Source organism: Pteropus alecto, unplaced genomic scaffold (assembly GCF_000325575.1).
Source record: "Pteropus alecto unplaced genomic scaffold, ASM32557v1 scaffold38, whole genome shotgun sequence".
NCBI lineage: Eukaryota > Metazoa > Chordata > Mammalia > Chiroptera > Pteropodidae > Pteropus > Pteropus alecto.
The window spans coordinates 3,019,883-3,035,884 of record NW_006442512.1 but is presented as its reverse complement, the minus strand read 5'-3'; the positions used below and the strand labels follow the sequence as shown (position 1 = coordinate 3,035,884).

The 16,002-nt window shown below is 35.2% G+C and overlaps 1 protein-coding gene across 1 annotated transcript in view; it reads left to right on the top strand.

Annotated features, from left to right (window-relative positions):
* NEO1 (neogenin 1) overlaps positions 1–16,002 on the top strand; it is a 154,638-nt gene that overhangs the window by 6,417 nt on the left and 132,219 nt on the right. Inside the window, exons 3-5 of the mRNA XM_015597664.2 lie at positions 221–496; positions 3,378–3,531; positions 13,497–13,633. Coding sequence (XP_015453150.1) covers positions 221–496; positions 3,378–3,531; positions 13,497–13,633 — 567 coding nt within the window. The remainder of the gene's footprint in view (positions 1–220; positions 497–3,377; positions 3,532–13,496; positions 13,634–16,002) is intronic.

Genomic DNA, 16,002 nt, shown 5'->3' with positions numbered 1-16,002 from the left:
CTTTCTTCTCTATGAGGAGTCTGACTCCCAACTGTCCCTAATACATTTACTTGTTTGATCTGTAATCCTCTATGTAGTCAATTTTCCAACTCATAGACCTTTTTCTTGACCCTGGTTCCACCATACATGTGGCCACATGGGCCGACTTGCTTCTGGTTCCCATGAATACATTTTAAAGTAATATTTAATTATATATTTCTGCTTTTCCTTTATTGTCCAGGTCTTCCAAGATTTGCCAGCCAACCAGAACCTTCTTCAGTTTATGCTGGAAACAGTGCAATTCTGAATTGTGAGGTTAATGCAGATTTGGCCCTATTCGTGAGATGGGAACACAACAGGCAGCCTCTTCTTCTGGATGATAGAGTTATCAAACTTCCAAGTGGAACCCTGGTTATCAGCAACACAACTGAAGGAGATGGGGGACTTTATCGCTGCATAGTTGAAAGTGGTGGGCCACCAAAATACAGTGATGAAGCTGAATTAAAAGTTCTTTCAGGTATTAATTTATTATCAGAACTGATGGTTTTATGTTTATTGATGGGTAAAAATTATTCTGTTAGAGTTTTTAAAATAAATACTATTAAATAGTGTGGCGTGGTATATTAATGTCAGCATAAGGAGTCTGTTTCTTACAAAAAGGAAAAAGAAGAAAACATACCAAAAAGATCCACTCTTTAGTGAATGAATTTATCAGTAAAAATTTATCAAGCTCTTAAATATATTCAGTATGTATAGCATTCTTCTTGACCAAATAAACATTAGCTCTGTGTCTTTTGTCAAGCCTCCCCACAATAGGATAATTATTATAGTTCTTTTACTTCCCTGTAATAGGATAGTTTTTATGGTAGGTCTTTTTACTTGTAAAAATCGGAGACTCACTCAGGCTAGTTCATATAAGGGACAGGCGGACTGGTAACTGTCAATACAGCAGCTCTCGAGACACTGGTAAGCAAGCATTGTTGGATCTTTATAATACTCCCCATGCCCCCACTTTTAATGTAAACTCACCTCTTCTTTCTGTCTTTCCTTCTTTTTCTGGGTTCTCACTCTTTCTGCTCCGACTGGCTTTCCTCATAATGTGTTATGTGTATCTTTTCTTAAATGTGTAACTTCTTACTCATAACTTCCTCTCACTTGCAGCTCTTCATATTTGATATTTCATGACCTTTCAGCTTCTGTTCCCACTACTAGGTGCCTGATTCCACATTTCTTATTTTAAATGTGAGTTTATGACTATAATTTGACCACCCCCACGTTGTGTGGGCAGAGTTTTTCTATATGATAACTACATAGGTCCATTTTTACCCCATGGATTGGCTTGCAAAGTGAGACCAATATGATGAGCAGTGATTCTTGAGAGTGTTTCTGATGAGCCTTGAACTGATTTTTTTAAATAGTTTTGTCATCATTTTTTAAATAGTTTTGTCATCATCATCTTTGCCATTGTCATTCCTATCCCAACGTATTCTCAGCTCAGCAGCCACAGTTATCTTTTAAATGTATATCAGATTGTGCCATATATTTGCTCAGAACATCCTAATGATTTCCCATCTCAAAGTAAATGTTAAGATCTTCGGCTTGTTAGGCTTTATATAATCTTAATTCCACCTCCCTCCCCCGTCTGTCTTCCATCTCATACTTTTCTTTTCCTCTGTGATTGTGGCCCCCTTACATTTCTAGAACACTCCAAACATGCTCTTGCTTTAGGGCCTTTCTTGCCGATTTTTCTGCCTGGAATCCTCCTCTTCATATATCTGCCTGACTCACTGTCTTTCGCTTGAATATGACTATCAGTGAAGTCTTCCTTGACCACTGTTTAAAACAACAATTTCCCATTCCCCTCGCTCCCTGGTGCTTTTTCTTTCCCCCTTCATTTTACTTTAGAACATAGCACCATCTGACATTACATCTTTTATTTGTTGTTTCTCCCCCTGTTAGTATGTAAGCTCAACAAGGGCTTTTGTCTGATGCCAGAATGGTAACTGGCATTTAGAGGCCAATAAATATTTGTTCAGATTTGTTTCTAACAAAATTCAATTAAATCTAGGTAAATAATTCAAGGTAAAACAAAAGAGAGAGAGAACTATTGCCATATAGCAGTGTCTTCCAGCCTACTTCTTGACTTGCTTCACCATGACAGAGGTCATATTTCTTCTCTATACCCAGGTAGCATTCGAGCAAATCCTCTAAATCAGATCCAGGGAAACAAGCTTCTCAGTGTCAAAGAGTAAGCTATCACTCAGTATCTGCAACAAAAATAAAGTACTGAATATCTTGTTTGCTTAGTGAAGGAGAGCTATGCTTACGAAGTATAATCTTCTTGAATAATACAAACTGCTGATGTATGGAATTTTGGGGAAGACATTGTTTTTGGTGTGTTGGTTACAAGGCACAGGTGTGTTGATCACATACATAGAAGTATGTTTTATGGTTGGTTACAGAGGGAAGAACAGGTTCATGTTAGCCTTAGAAGCAAGTGATTCTATTGCTGAATGGCTGACTTCTAAAGCCTGAGGCTGTCACTGATTAATTGGCTTTCAAAGCATGTTCACTGAAGAGAGTTGTCCTCACTGATCTCTTACCGGTTACTTGTTACCATGGTTACAGAACTGTCACTATTTGGTTACACAAGTTTAAAGCCAGCTATGGTGGTGGTTACTATGGCTATAGGACATCTTTCTTTTCCTAGGAGTATGGGGACTGGAGTCACATCTCTTTACATGAGAACCATCTTTTTACTCCAGAACCTAACACCAGAAATATCACCCTCAATACATAAGAGAACTCTATCTTTTGCCCATAAGGGTGTGGCTTTTTCATGTGGCCATAAAAGGTAACTATATAAAGTGAACACGCATATAGTGGTAGCCTGATAGTTGCACCATTATAAAATCAAAGGATTGACAGACTAAGTGAACAGATTAAAGAGATGAAACTCAGAAAGATTTTCAGAAGTAACACACAGATATAGGGAAGGAAAGAAAACCTCTTATGAGACCCCTGTGAGTGGGGAGGATGCTGCTAAGAGTCTTGAGCTTGCTCAGTCTTTTCTCTACTTTTACCACTTTTTCCTATCTTTTAAAGTGAAGGCAATTCATGTCAAATCTCCCTTAGTTAACTAGTAAGCACATTGAAGACAGGAGCTATAACTTAACTATCTTTAAGGCCCCAAGAGAGCCTAGCACAATGCTTTGCACATAGATGTTATTTAGGAAATGTTTGCCAATTTAAATGGAATTTTCTTGTGTCATTTTTCCTTAAAATATTTATTATATAAAGCCACACAGACCAAGTAGGAGTTTGCCATTCTTCATCATTAAAGTGGTAAAGTGCTTTCTTAGTTATTCTTTTATTTAAAATATTTTTTTTCTTTTTAGATCCTGAGATCACATCAAACTTGGTATTTTTGAAGCAACCTTCTTCCTTAGTCAGAGTCATTGGTCAGAGTGCAGTATTGCCGTGTGTTGCTTCGGGACTTCCTATTCCAACCATTAGATGGATGAAAAATGAGGAGGCACTTGACACAGAAAGGTAATGTTGTCTGTCCAAAAGCCTTTTTCAGCCTTAGCTTGAGACTTGGTCTAATCTTATTTGGGACTATTGATTAATTTAAAAAAATTGATTATTTACTTTATTTTTAAAACATCATTTATCATCCTTAAAATGTTTATATGTTATATATGATTAGGATATTTAAAGAAAAATGCTCTCAAAATATGGAGGAATAATTATTCCATTTGTTCTTTCTGAGCTGCACTATACTTAGCTTAAGGGCTTGGGACTTCTCTACTTTATTGCAAGGGTTTCTGGTCCTGGGTAGCCTGAGACTCCTTACTCTCTCATATGCGTTTTGTTGATAGTAGTTTTTTCTTTACTCAAACACTAAAAGAAGATGTATTTCTCATCCTTTCGTTTTTGCCTTTTAAAAATAATACCAGATAATACCAGCCTTCTTCTATGATCACAAATTCTTCATCTTCCACAACAGCCTTTTCTGTTATCTATCCCATCTCCCTCATTACTTCTTTATGGTCTGGATACTTTTCTCAGTTGTATTCTGACAAGAGAACTGAGGTGGTGGTGATGGAGGTTAGATATACTGTGTTTCCAAAACAGGTTATCTTGTGCCTTGTAAGGTGTTAAGTATATCCCTGACCTCTACCCACTCGATGCCAATAGCACTCCCAAGTTGTGACAAGCAAAAATGTTTCTAGAAATTGCCAGATGCCCCTTGGGGGAAAAATCATCCCCAGTTGAGAACCACTATTCTAAAGCAGTGCTGTCCAATAAAGATATGATGCAAGCCATATATATAATTTAAAATTTTCCGTAGGTGCATAAGAAGAGTAAAAAGAAGTACATGTGCAATACTAAATACAATAATAATTTATGCAATGTACCAGTTAAAGTGAAAGTAGTGCTTCCAAAATAATAAAGTTTGTGTTTAGCGCAACTTCAGCTTTTACATTTAAATAAAAATTAAATTAAAAATTCAGTTCCTCAATCATTCTGCCACATTTCAAATGTCAGTAGCCACATGTGGCTAGTGGCTGTCCATTAGGACAGAGCATGTCTAGAGTTTCTCAATTGAATTTTCCAAAGTAAGCAAACAATCTTAATTTGTTTAGTAACCAAAACATGGAAAGGAATATCTAGTTAGCCTGATGATCAACCTTCAGTGATCAGTGGGGATAATAGAATACAAGCAGATTGTTTCTCACATGTTCCATTAGCAAAACTGATGATATCATTTCCAATATTACCTGATTTCTTTCTCAACACCCATCCAGTTACTTCTTTTACCCTTATTTTACTTTCTTTCTTCCCACTCCTTCCCAGCTAAATATGCAAAGAATTTATAAGACCAGGGAACTTTTTTAACATGCTAACAAACACAAGGAACATTAAAATGGGAGATAAAAATTTCAAGCTCTTAGAGAAGAAATTTTTATGGGTTACATGTTAGAACAAAATATCAGGAATAGGAAAGCTGAAATAAATTACTTCAAAACCTTTAATATTTTATCATAAAAGGACATTTTGAAGATGTATAAAATACAGAAGTTTGCTTTCTTATATAAGAAATAAAAGTGAGGATTTCTGTGATTCTCATTTGTTTATTTAATAATTATTCAACAAATATTTATTGAATGCAGATTATGTTAGGTACTGTGCTAGGTACTGGGAATAGAGAAGTGAACCAAATAGAGTTTTTACTCTTAAAGGACCTCATATTCTAGTGCAGAAGAGTCAGATAGTCATCATATACACATAAAAAATGTCAGTTTACATTAAGTGCTATGAAGAAAATTAAGCAAAGTATGTCATGGGTGTCAGGAGAGGTACAGGTGGGATTGCTATTTTATGCAGTGTGTTAGAGCGTTGTTCTCTTAGTAGACTGATTCTCAGCCAGGTGTCTAGTTGGGTCAGGGGTATAGAAATTATGGTAAGAATATTATATATCTTCCTTTTATGTTACATCAAATTGTTATGTTTGATTTTATTCAAAGATATTTCTGAGGGGAAATGTTTTTTAATTAAATCAAATGTGGATATATATCATGGCTTGTAATATTCCTCTGAATTTTAAGGATAAATCGAGAGACTTTTAAGATTGAGTAGACTGTTTTCTACCTTGATTTCTCTAAGTTTCTTCATACTCAGGTTATGTGGTCGAGAAGTCTGAGAAGCATTGCTTGATATAGCACTGTCACAGGAAGATTCAGAGGAATATAAGAGTAGGACAGTGTTGGCATTGTTCGCATTGGTATTTCCAGACCCTAGCACAGTGCTTGGCATGCAGTGGGGTAGGAAGAGTGGTGACCAATGTATTTTGGTTGAATGCCTGAATGTCGTATAGGAAAATATAAGTGGGACACAAAAGTGCTTCTGGTTAGATATAAGTAGTTAATCAAAATATCAGCCAGAGCCTCATGAGCTATGTACATGGACCTTAGTTAGTTGTTTAGACTTTAAATTAGAAAGAAATTTAGAAATTAAAAGAAAAAAGTAGCTAGAGATCCAGATAGTACTGGGCTGGCTCTAGTAGAAAATCTTAAATTATTAGACATCTTTTTTGTTACTAATTTTAAGACATCTTTACAAATGAATATTGTAAAACATTACTATAGCTTTTATAAATGTCTTAAGAATTAATATAGTTACTTAATCTTTGGATCAAATTTGTTCAGATTCATACCAAACATAGCTGAAGGGGTAGTGGTGGTGGAAATGTATCCCATTCATTGAGTAGTTTTATTTTAAAAGGAGAGAATCCAGAAAATACAAATGCTGAAGTGCAAAGTGATTGACAGCAAAATGTGATTTAGTAATCAAATAATGTTATGTTTTAGTGGAATGATAGATCAGAATCAAGCCACAAAGGAACAGGTTATTGTTATAAAAATGCTTAATGTTATTATAATAGTAGAAAGATTAGATTTAAAAAACAAATGGAGGACTTCCTTTCTAGGGAGATGGAGTAGATGTATTTTTCTCTGTTCTTCCTGATAAATACAACTAGAAACCATGGAAATTATATATACAACAAACATAAAAAGACTCTGAAAGACAGAGAAAGATTGACTGGCTAGGGACCTTGGCACCCAAGAGAAAACATGATGATGAGTTCCCTGAGCTTTCTCTTTGCCTCTTGGAAACACCAACAGACACATACAAAAAAGCTCTAACAAAAGTGTGTTCTTTCCAGCCACAGGACTGGGAAAGGGACAGCCTAGCAAGACAAAAACTGTTAGACTATAATCACTCTTATTCCAGCCAAACACCACAGAAGAAACTGGCCCCACCCTCCCTATGCCAGCAGAGACCAAGTGGGAAGCCTAGACTTCCACCCTCACTTTGTTGTAATGAGATACTTCACCCTCCTTGCTGTATGGTGCTAAGGAGGGAGTCAAGATTTTCATCCCAACCAGGCATTATCGGTGGAGACCACGTGGGGAAGCCTAGGCTTTTATCTCACCCCACAGTAAGAGGCACTTCTTCCCTTCCCTACTGGGGTGGTATCAAAGGAGGCCTAGTGGAGAGTCAGAACTTTCACCACTCTGTAGTATTGAGCGCCCCACTCCTACCTCAGCATCAGTGGATGTCATGTGGGGAACAGTAATGAGGCACTTTTGCTGCACCCAGGGGGCAGTATAATTGGAGGCCCAGTACAGAGCCAGAACTCCCAACCTTGCTAAGGAGTAATGAGGAAAATTCTCACCCTGCCCCTTTAGGGATTAATGGAGTAGGGAACCTGGACTTCTACTTCCACCTGACAGTGATGAGGTGGTACCTCCTCTTTCCTCTTTTAGAGCGGTGTGAGAAGAAGCCATCTAAAACAAAAGGCTTAGCGAGATACAGAGTCTCAACATAATACCCCAGATATCCAGATTTCAGTTGAAAATCACTTATCATACTAAGAACCAGGAAAATCTCAAATGAGAAAAGACAACCAGTACATGCCACCATTGAGATGATAGGTTTTAGAATTATTTGACAACGATTTTAAAGCAATTATCATAAAAATGCTACAATGAGCACTTATGAGCGGACTTGAAGTAAATGAAAAAATAGAATATTTCAGCAAAGAATAGAAAGTCTCATATAGAAGATTTAAAGAAAAACAAAATGGAAATTTTCAAACCTAGACAGGAACCAAAATAAAAAAACTCAGTGGATGAGCTTAACAGCAGATTGAGTAGGACAAAGGAAAGAATCAATGAACCAGAAGAAAAGACACAAATGATAATATTATGACTAAAATAGGGATGCCACTACAGACCCTACAGACATCAAAAGGATAATAAGGGAATACTGTAAACATAGAAATTTGACAACTTAAACAAATCATTTCCTCCAAAATATAAACTACCATATCTAACCCAATATGAAATAAATAATTTGAATAGCCTTCTAACTTTTAAGAAGATTGAATTTGTAATTTTAAAACTCTCCAAAAAGAAGTCTTAAGGCCCACATAGTTTCACTAGAGAATTCTACCAATGTTTAAAGAAGTTTTAACATCAATTCTATGCAGTCCCTCTAGAAAATAGAAGGAATTAAAACTAGTATTACCCTGATACCAAAACAGACAAAGACAGTATAAAAAACAGAAAACTACAGACTAGTATCCCCAAACCAATAAACAGAATTCTTAAAATATTAGCAAATAGAATTAAGCAGTATATTAAAAGTTATGTATACCGTGACCAAGTAGGGTTTATTCCAAGGATCGCAAGGCTGGCTTAGTGTTCCAAAATTAATGTAATCCACCCTATTAACAAACTAAAGAAAAAAACCTGCATGATCAAATTAATTGAGAAAAGGCATTTGACAAAATTTAATGCTCATTTATTTTTAAAAAAGCCCTCAAAAATAATTAAGAACATTTTCTAAAAAGAACCCTACAGCTAAATTTATGCTAATGGTAAAAGACAGTACTTTCCCTTTAAGATCAGGAACCAGTTTAGGAAGTTCACTGTCATAGTGCTGGAAGTTCTAACTCGTTCAGTAAGGCAAGAAAAAGAAAAGGCACACAGATTAGAAAGGGAGAAGTAAAACAGTTCCTATTTGCAGAGGATATGTTTGTCTACATAGAAAATCCCAAGGAATCCACAAAAAGCTCTTAGAACTAAGACATGAGTTCAGCAAGATTTCAAGATAAAATATAAACAAATATCAGTTGTATTTCTGTATATTAGCAGTGAACATGTGAACACTAAAATTACAAATACAATAGCATTTACATTCACTCACACAAAAATGAAATACTTAGGTATAAATCTAACAAAGCCTGTTAGATTTATATGTTAAAAACTGTGAAATGCTAATGAAAGAAATCAAAGAAGATCTAAATGGAGAGACATACTGTGTCCATGAATTGGAAAACTTAACATTGTAAAGATATCAGTTCTCTTCAAATTGATACACAGATTAACTCAATTCCTGTCAAAATCCCAGCAAGATTTTCCATATAGACAAGATTATCCTAAAATTTATATGGAAAAGTAAAAGAATTAGAATAGTTAAAACAGTTTTTTAAGTGAGGAGAATCAGTTTACCTGATTTCAAGACTTAATTGTATAGTTACAGTAATGAAGAGTAGAGAATCCAGATATAGGCCTAAACAAAAATGCCCAACTAAACTTTGACAAAGATGCAAAAGCTATTCAGTGGAAGAAAGATAATCTTTTAGACAAATGCTACTGGAACAGTTAGATACCCAGCCATAGACAAAAAAAAATAAACCTCAATCTAAGTCTCATATCTCATATAAAAAATTAACTCAGAATGGAACATGGACCTGAATGTAAAATGCAAAATGGAATTTTAGAAAAATATAGAAAATCAGGATCTAGGTCTAGGCAAAGAGTTCCTAGATTTGACACTAAAGGCACAATCCATAAAAGGAAAAATTGAAAATTGAATTTCATCAAAATTAAAATAACTTGCTCTATGGAAGACCCTGTTAAGAGGATTAAAAGGTAAATACATTGTGGGAGAAAATATTTGCAAATCTGTCTATAACAAAGGACTAGTATCTAAAATGTGTGAAGATCTCTCAAAACTCAACAGTAAAAAAAGCATATAACCAAATTGGACCATGGGCAAAAAGCATGAGTAGATGTTTCACTGAAAAAGATATACAGATGGCAGATAAGCACAAGAAAAGTTGTTTAATATCATTAGCCATTAGAGAAATGCAGACTAAAACTGCAATGTGATATCACTACATATCGGTTGAATAGCTAAAATTTTTAAAAGGGCGGTAACACCAAATGCTGTCAAGGCTCTGGAGAAACGGAATCACTGGTGTGAAATGATACAGCCACTCTGAAAAACTGGCAGTTTCTTAAAACACTTAACATGTGCAACTGCCATATAACCTAACATTTATACTCTTGGGCATTTATTTATCCCACAGAAATGAACTTATGTTCACACAAAAACCTGTCCATGTGCCATTATGGTAACTTTATTCATAATGGTACCAAACTAGAAACAACCCAGATGACCTTCACTGAGTGAATGGTTAAACTATAGTATATCCATACTGTGATTCTGTTTACATAACATTCTTCTTGAAATGACAAAATTACTGAAATGAAGAACAGATTAGTGCTTGCCAGAGGGTGATGAGGAGGTGAGAGTGGAAGGGAGGTGGGTGAGGCTATAAAAGGGCAGTGTGAGGCAGTAGTGATGGAAATGTCAGTATCCTGGTTATGATATTGTACTGCGGTTTTACAGCATGTTACCACTGGAGGAAATTGGGTAAAGGGCACATGGGATGTCTCTGTATTATTTCTTAGAACTTCATGTGAATCTGCACTTACTTCAAAATGAAAAGTTTAAAGAAAAAAAATGAGAAAATAAATTTTGTGCCAGAGCATATGTAAGATGTAACTTTCACCGCCCCTTCCTGTCCTGCTGTTGTGTCTGAGAAGTCCTTTTGTGCTCTATATCTTATTTGTGTTCATCTTCTCCAGCATTTTTATGAATCTTCTTTTTAAATTTCTCTCTCTCCATTGGCTCCTTCTCTTTTGCCTCTAAAGACTTACCTCTCTCCCACTCAAATAACAACACACAGAAAACCTATTAGACAAGCAGTTTTCCTTTTGCTTTCTCCTTCACACATACTGCCCTACCTGAAGAGTCTTCTTTGATATGTTTCTTCCTCAGCTTCTCTATCCAGTTCATCTATCTACAAGATATTATTTTACCTCCTGAATATCTCTGAAATTCATCTATGTTGCTACCACCGTCAGCTATTCCCTCAATTATTGCAATAGCCTCCTAATTATTCTTCCCACATGTACTCTGGTCTCATTCCAAATGCATCTTCATACTCTTGCCAAACCATTCTTTTCAGATATCATCACATCTCTGTCAGGCTCCTACCCACTTTTAAAAATATTTAATGGATTTCCAGTGTTTTTAGGTTAAAGATTCAAATTCTTAAAATGGCTTTCAAAGCCTTGTGTAGTCTGGCTCCATCCTCATCTTTTTCTTTTTCTCTCTCTTACACCTGTCACACTGGTTATTTTCAGATCCCCAAATACAGTGTGATCCTTTCTGCCACAGTTTCTTGTCGCAGGCTGGTCTTTCTTTCTGAAATCTTTTTCTCCTCGTCATTAACTCCTATTCATTCTTCAAATTTCAATTTACGGGATACTTCAGTCAGGAAAATCTCTCTCGTCTAATACCCTGGCAGGTTCTTTTTATATACTACTTTGTAGGATTGTCATTTATGTCTCTTTCCCACTGAGTTGCAGGACAGCACTAATTGTGTTTTTGCTCACCGCTGCATCCCCAGCTACTCCCTGACACATAAAGGCACACCAATAGATATTTGTTAACCAAATGAATAAATCCCTCCCCTTATCTTCATCATCCAACTTTTTTTATAAGAGTGGTCAATACTTTTTGCCTTCTCTTTACCCCATCATTGCTGCTATAGTTCATCTCTTTCTCTTTAATTCTGCACCATTACAGTAACTTTACAACCAAACATCCCGTTTCTAGTCTTTTCCCCACTCCTCTTGTTTCTTCAGTAAATCTGATCATGTTATTCATCTGCTTAAAGTCTTCCCTTTTGGCCAAAAAAATAGGTCTCCTTAGCAAACCAGGCTCTCCTAGACTGACTCCAGTTACTGAGAGAGAGAAAGAGAGAGACACAGACACACACACACACACACACACACACACACACACTCACTCACTCACTCACTCACTCAGCCATACTCAACCAACTTGGGTCCATTGACTATGCCTACTTTTTCACACATTATTTCCTTTGCCTGCATATTTGAAATTTGAAGTTCTAAAGACTTGCTTGCCATGTTACTATAAGCCATCATATAGTTTTGTAAACAAGTTAAGTTAATTCTGCCAAGCTAGTGAACATTCTTCCTCCCAGGTTTCTTTTAAGAGGAGTAAAACCAACTCTATTAAGAAAGATTACTTCTGTACTGGCATTCAGTTATGGCAAATATAAGGCATAGTGAGTATCAGAAATATTTTTAGTATGATTATTAGATATAAATTACTGTATCTCTATTTACGAAGGACCATACCAACTAGCATTTCAAATTGTTACTTTCAACTGGTATCATATATATATATTTCTGATTTCCCATTTGTGAACATTGTTTTCCATTTCCGAAGCTTAGTAGTGTTTTTGTCCCAATTGTAAAATATAGGATTTTAATGTTTGTAAATTTTTCTTATTTTATCTTACCTGTTTACCCCAGTTATTCTTTTTGTTCCATTATATGTTGTGTCGCTTCTCTGTTCCATCACATAATGTTGGGATATGAAGGCATATTTAAGATATTTCAAAAAGGAAGGCCATATAATAAAGTTTAGTAATGACTTTGCAGGATATTTCTTCGAAAAGTTACCAGACCCGATTCTGGTTTTCCTCTTCCTTTGCCCAGAAACATAATCTTGTTTATCAAGTTAAGAAAGACTAATTACTCAAACTCACAGTGTACTGAAATTTAAGCCAGAATGGAACTTTACTTAGGATGAGAATTATAAATGTGGCACAGACTGAATAATTATTTCCTCTGATTTTTTTTCCCTGTCAGGATTCTATATGAAAAGCCAAATTACAATCAGAACATTTTTTGTTGAGCATAGATACAGACAGGAAATGTAATAATATTAAGATTTGAGAGAAAAATATGCCTATGTAAACCAGTTTAAATGTAGAACCTCAAAATAAAAATGAAATTGTAACTCCAAACTCTCTAAATTAACTAAACTTGTTCACTTTATAAAAATTTATTCAGAATATTGATTTGTGATTTCTTCCTCCATATTATAGGATCATTTTACTTTCTCTTTAAATATTCTCTTTAAGTAGACTTAAATCACTCTTTACAGTAGGGTTAGTAATGATCAGCATCCTTGTTGATAATGACATGACTGATTCATGCCCAGCCACCACACCCAGTGAACTGCTCTCTGGCAGCTGTCCTTTCTCCCTTCCCTTCCTCTTTTCCTCCCTTTCCTAGCCAAGCTACCATAGGAAACTTTCAGTAGGCATTGTGACCCCCTGACTTACTGTTTCTGATCTGATCTTTTGTCATCTCAATGTGGCATAATCGTGGTGGAATGACTCTTAGATTGATTATAGACTTCAAAAATACAGAATTTGCAAAAAAATATATTTTTTCCATAAAAAACTTGGGTAGAGTAGGGAGGCAGGGGTGGACTGTGGGAATGGAATTGGTCACAAAAAGTGCTATCTCTTTGGGAATAATTAGAAGTATCAGAGATAATTTATTAAAACATTTTGATTTGTATTTGTGATATTTATTCATGAAAAATATAAACAAAGCAAATTGTTCTAAATTGAATTCTGATGATTTTACATAGTCTCTGTCCATTTCTAGCCATAATACTGCTTAAGCGTTTTCTCTGTTTTATGTGGACAATTTTTCAGGTATTATTTTCCTAGTTCTGAAATGTACCAATATTTTTTTATGCAGCTCTGAAAGATTGGTATTGCTGGCAGGTGGTAGTCTGGAAATCAGTGATGTCACTGAGTATGATGCTGGGACTTATTTTTGTATCGCTGATAATGGAAATGAGACAATTGAAGCTCAAGCAGAGATTACAATACAAGGTATGTATTTCCTGTATAAACAACTGTTTGCCAGTTGTTTAACATTAATGTGGGAGAGGCAATACAGCCTAATTAAAAGCCTGAGCTTTAAACTAGACCACTTGAGTTCAAATTCTTATATTTTCTAGCTGTATAATGATAGGAAATTAACTTTTCTGAGCCTCACTTTCCTCATCTGTAAAATAGAGATAGTAAGAGTATTTACTTGATTGGGGTTGTTTCGAGGATTAAAAGAGTTAGCATTTGTAAAACTGCCCAGATAGTGACTAAAATACAGTAAGCTCAAAGTTAGTTATTATTATCTGTAGTAGTAGTAGTAGTAGTAGTATGAGGAAGGGTGCAATCTGGGGGCATCCGAACTTCAGTTCACTTTTCTTATCTCAGAATGCTTTCTCACAGAGACTTCCTATTCTCTGATCTGGAATCATGGATCTCGTAAGCATTGGTGTTCCCTCCTTTCAAGTGAATAGATCACTCAGGAAGGGGAGTGCACTGTGCCTCTCAATATAATATGGTCATCTGTTTGATGATTTCTTTCTGTTTAACTAATGCTGAGTGTCACAGCATTTCTCCTTTATGGGTTCTCTGATTTAGAAGTCAGAAAATGAACATGGCATGTACACATAGTCTCTTCTTTATCCCATCTCCCTTGCCCTTCCTCCGTATGGAAATGTATCCACAGAGGACTACTTGCTATCTCTCCTGTGATTTGTCTGCACCCTCATTTATCTTTGTTTCAAATAAAAATCTTTAAGAGCTTCTCCATTACTTTCAGGGAAATCTAACACTGCTTGGCTATGTTGAGGTTATATGTTGGATATATTGGCTTGCTATAGTCATTATCAACTTGCCTTAAATTGTATTGTATTTGATAGAATACTTTCTGATCGGTGGTTTGGGGTTGTTTCATAGTTCATATGAAAGTTTCTTTTGGTACATTTGGTTGGTTTCAGAATGAGAAGTAGAGTAGCCACATTCCTACTCTAATAAGAAGACTCAGACGTGTTTTTGATAGGAATTGGGGAGCACACTATGTTGGTGAAGGCATAGAATGTTTATATTCTCTATTGCTAGTTGTGGGTGGATTTGTAATCTCTGAAAAGCGAAAAGAGCAGGCGTTGGAGTTCACATAACTGTTACCTCAGTGAGCTCAACCATTGTTCTTAGCTAGATGGAGGCTGACTATGATTAGCTGTTGAAGGACCAGCTTACTTATTTTACCTTTATGTGGATGGGACTGAACAAGTAAAATATTAGTGAACTCCATCTAATTTGATCTCTGTGCCTCCATTACTGGATGTTTTCTTTTTGTTTTTTTCTATTAATCGGATTCTTGGCCTAATACTCTCTTTCATTTTCCTACCTGTGCCTCAGTTTCTTTCACTGTAAAGTAACTTGTTATAAGCCTCAAATGAGAGAGGCATAGTGTCTGCCATATATGTCAGTTGCATTTGTTCATGTGATTATTTTCTACTCTTTTATTTTTATGCATCATGGAATCTGATTGAGACTCTGCCTATTAACTGTATTAATAACATTTTTAATTATAAGATAATAAATATATTTTATAATTTGTACCCAGTTCCATCTTATTATCTGTGCTAGACAAAATGCCCTTAAATGAATACATTCTAGAAAACAGAAAAGAATAAGAGTGAGGAAAACAGTATATTAAAAATTACAACAAACCATCCCTAATCAAAACAGCATGGTGTTGGCCCAAGAATAGAGAATAAAAGAATAAAATACAGCTGTTATAAGTAATTATGATACTTTAAAATATTATCAAAATGGCAATTCAGTTCATAGAAGAAAATGTTTTATTTACTGAAAGATATTGGTACAATATACTTTCATGTGGAAGAAAATAAAGTTGGATCTTTACTTCAAACCAAAGTCTAAATGTGAAAAAATGAATAAAAAAGTGAGATAGTATTTGTATTATCTCTGATAGAAGAGACAGTCTTAGGAAAAACAGAAAATAGCATGTCAAACAAAAAACAACAAATTTTGAAAAACAGAAAATAGCATGTCAAACAAAAAACAACACATACATTTTTTAAAAAGTTACATAGAGCATTGTGAGTAAAGGGTAAATGCAAATGATAAACTAGGAGAAAATATTTGTAACACATAATTGAGAAAGGGTCAGAATGTTAAAAAAGGAGTGCTTTCAGTAACATGTTTTAAAAAGAAAGAACCTGAGGAAAATTGATAAAAAAAATATGAACAGACATTTCACAGGAGCTTATTAGCTATTTGAATTTCTACATCAGTAGATAGGCAACCTTATTAGTAGTAGGAAAAATACAAATTTAAAAGATACCATTTTCCCCAACCATCATATTGGCAAAAGTTGAAATGATTTT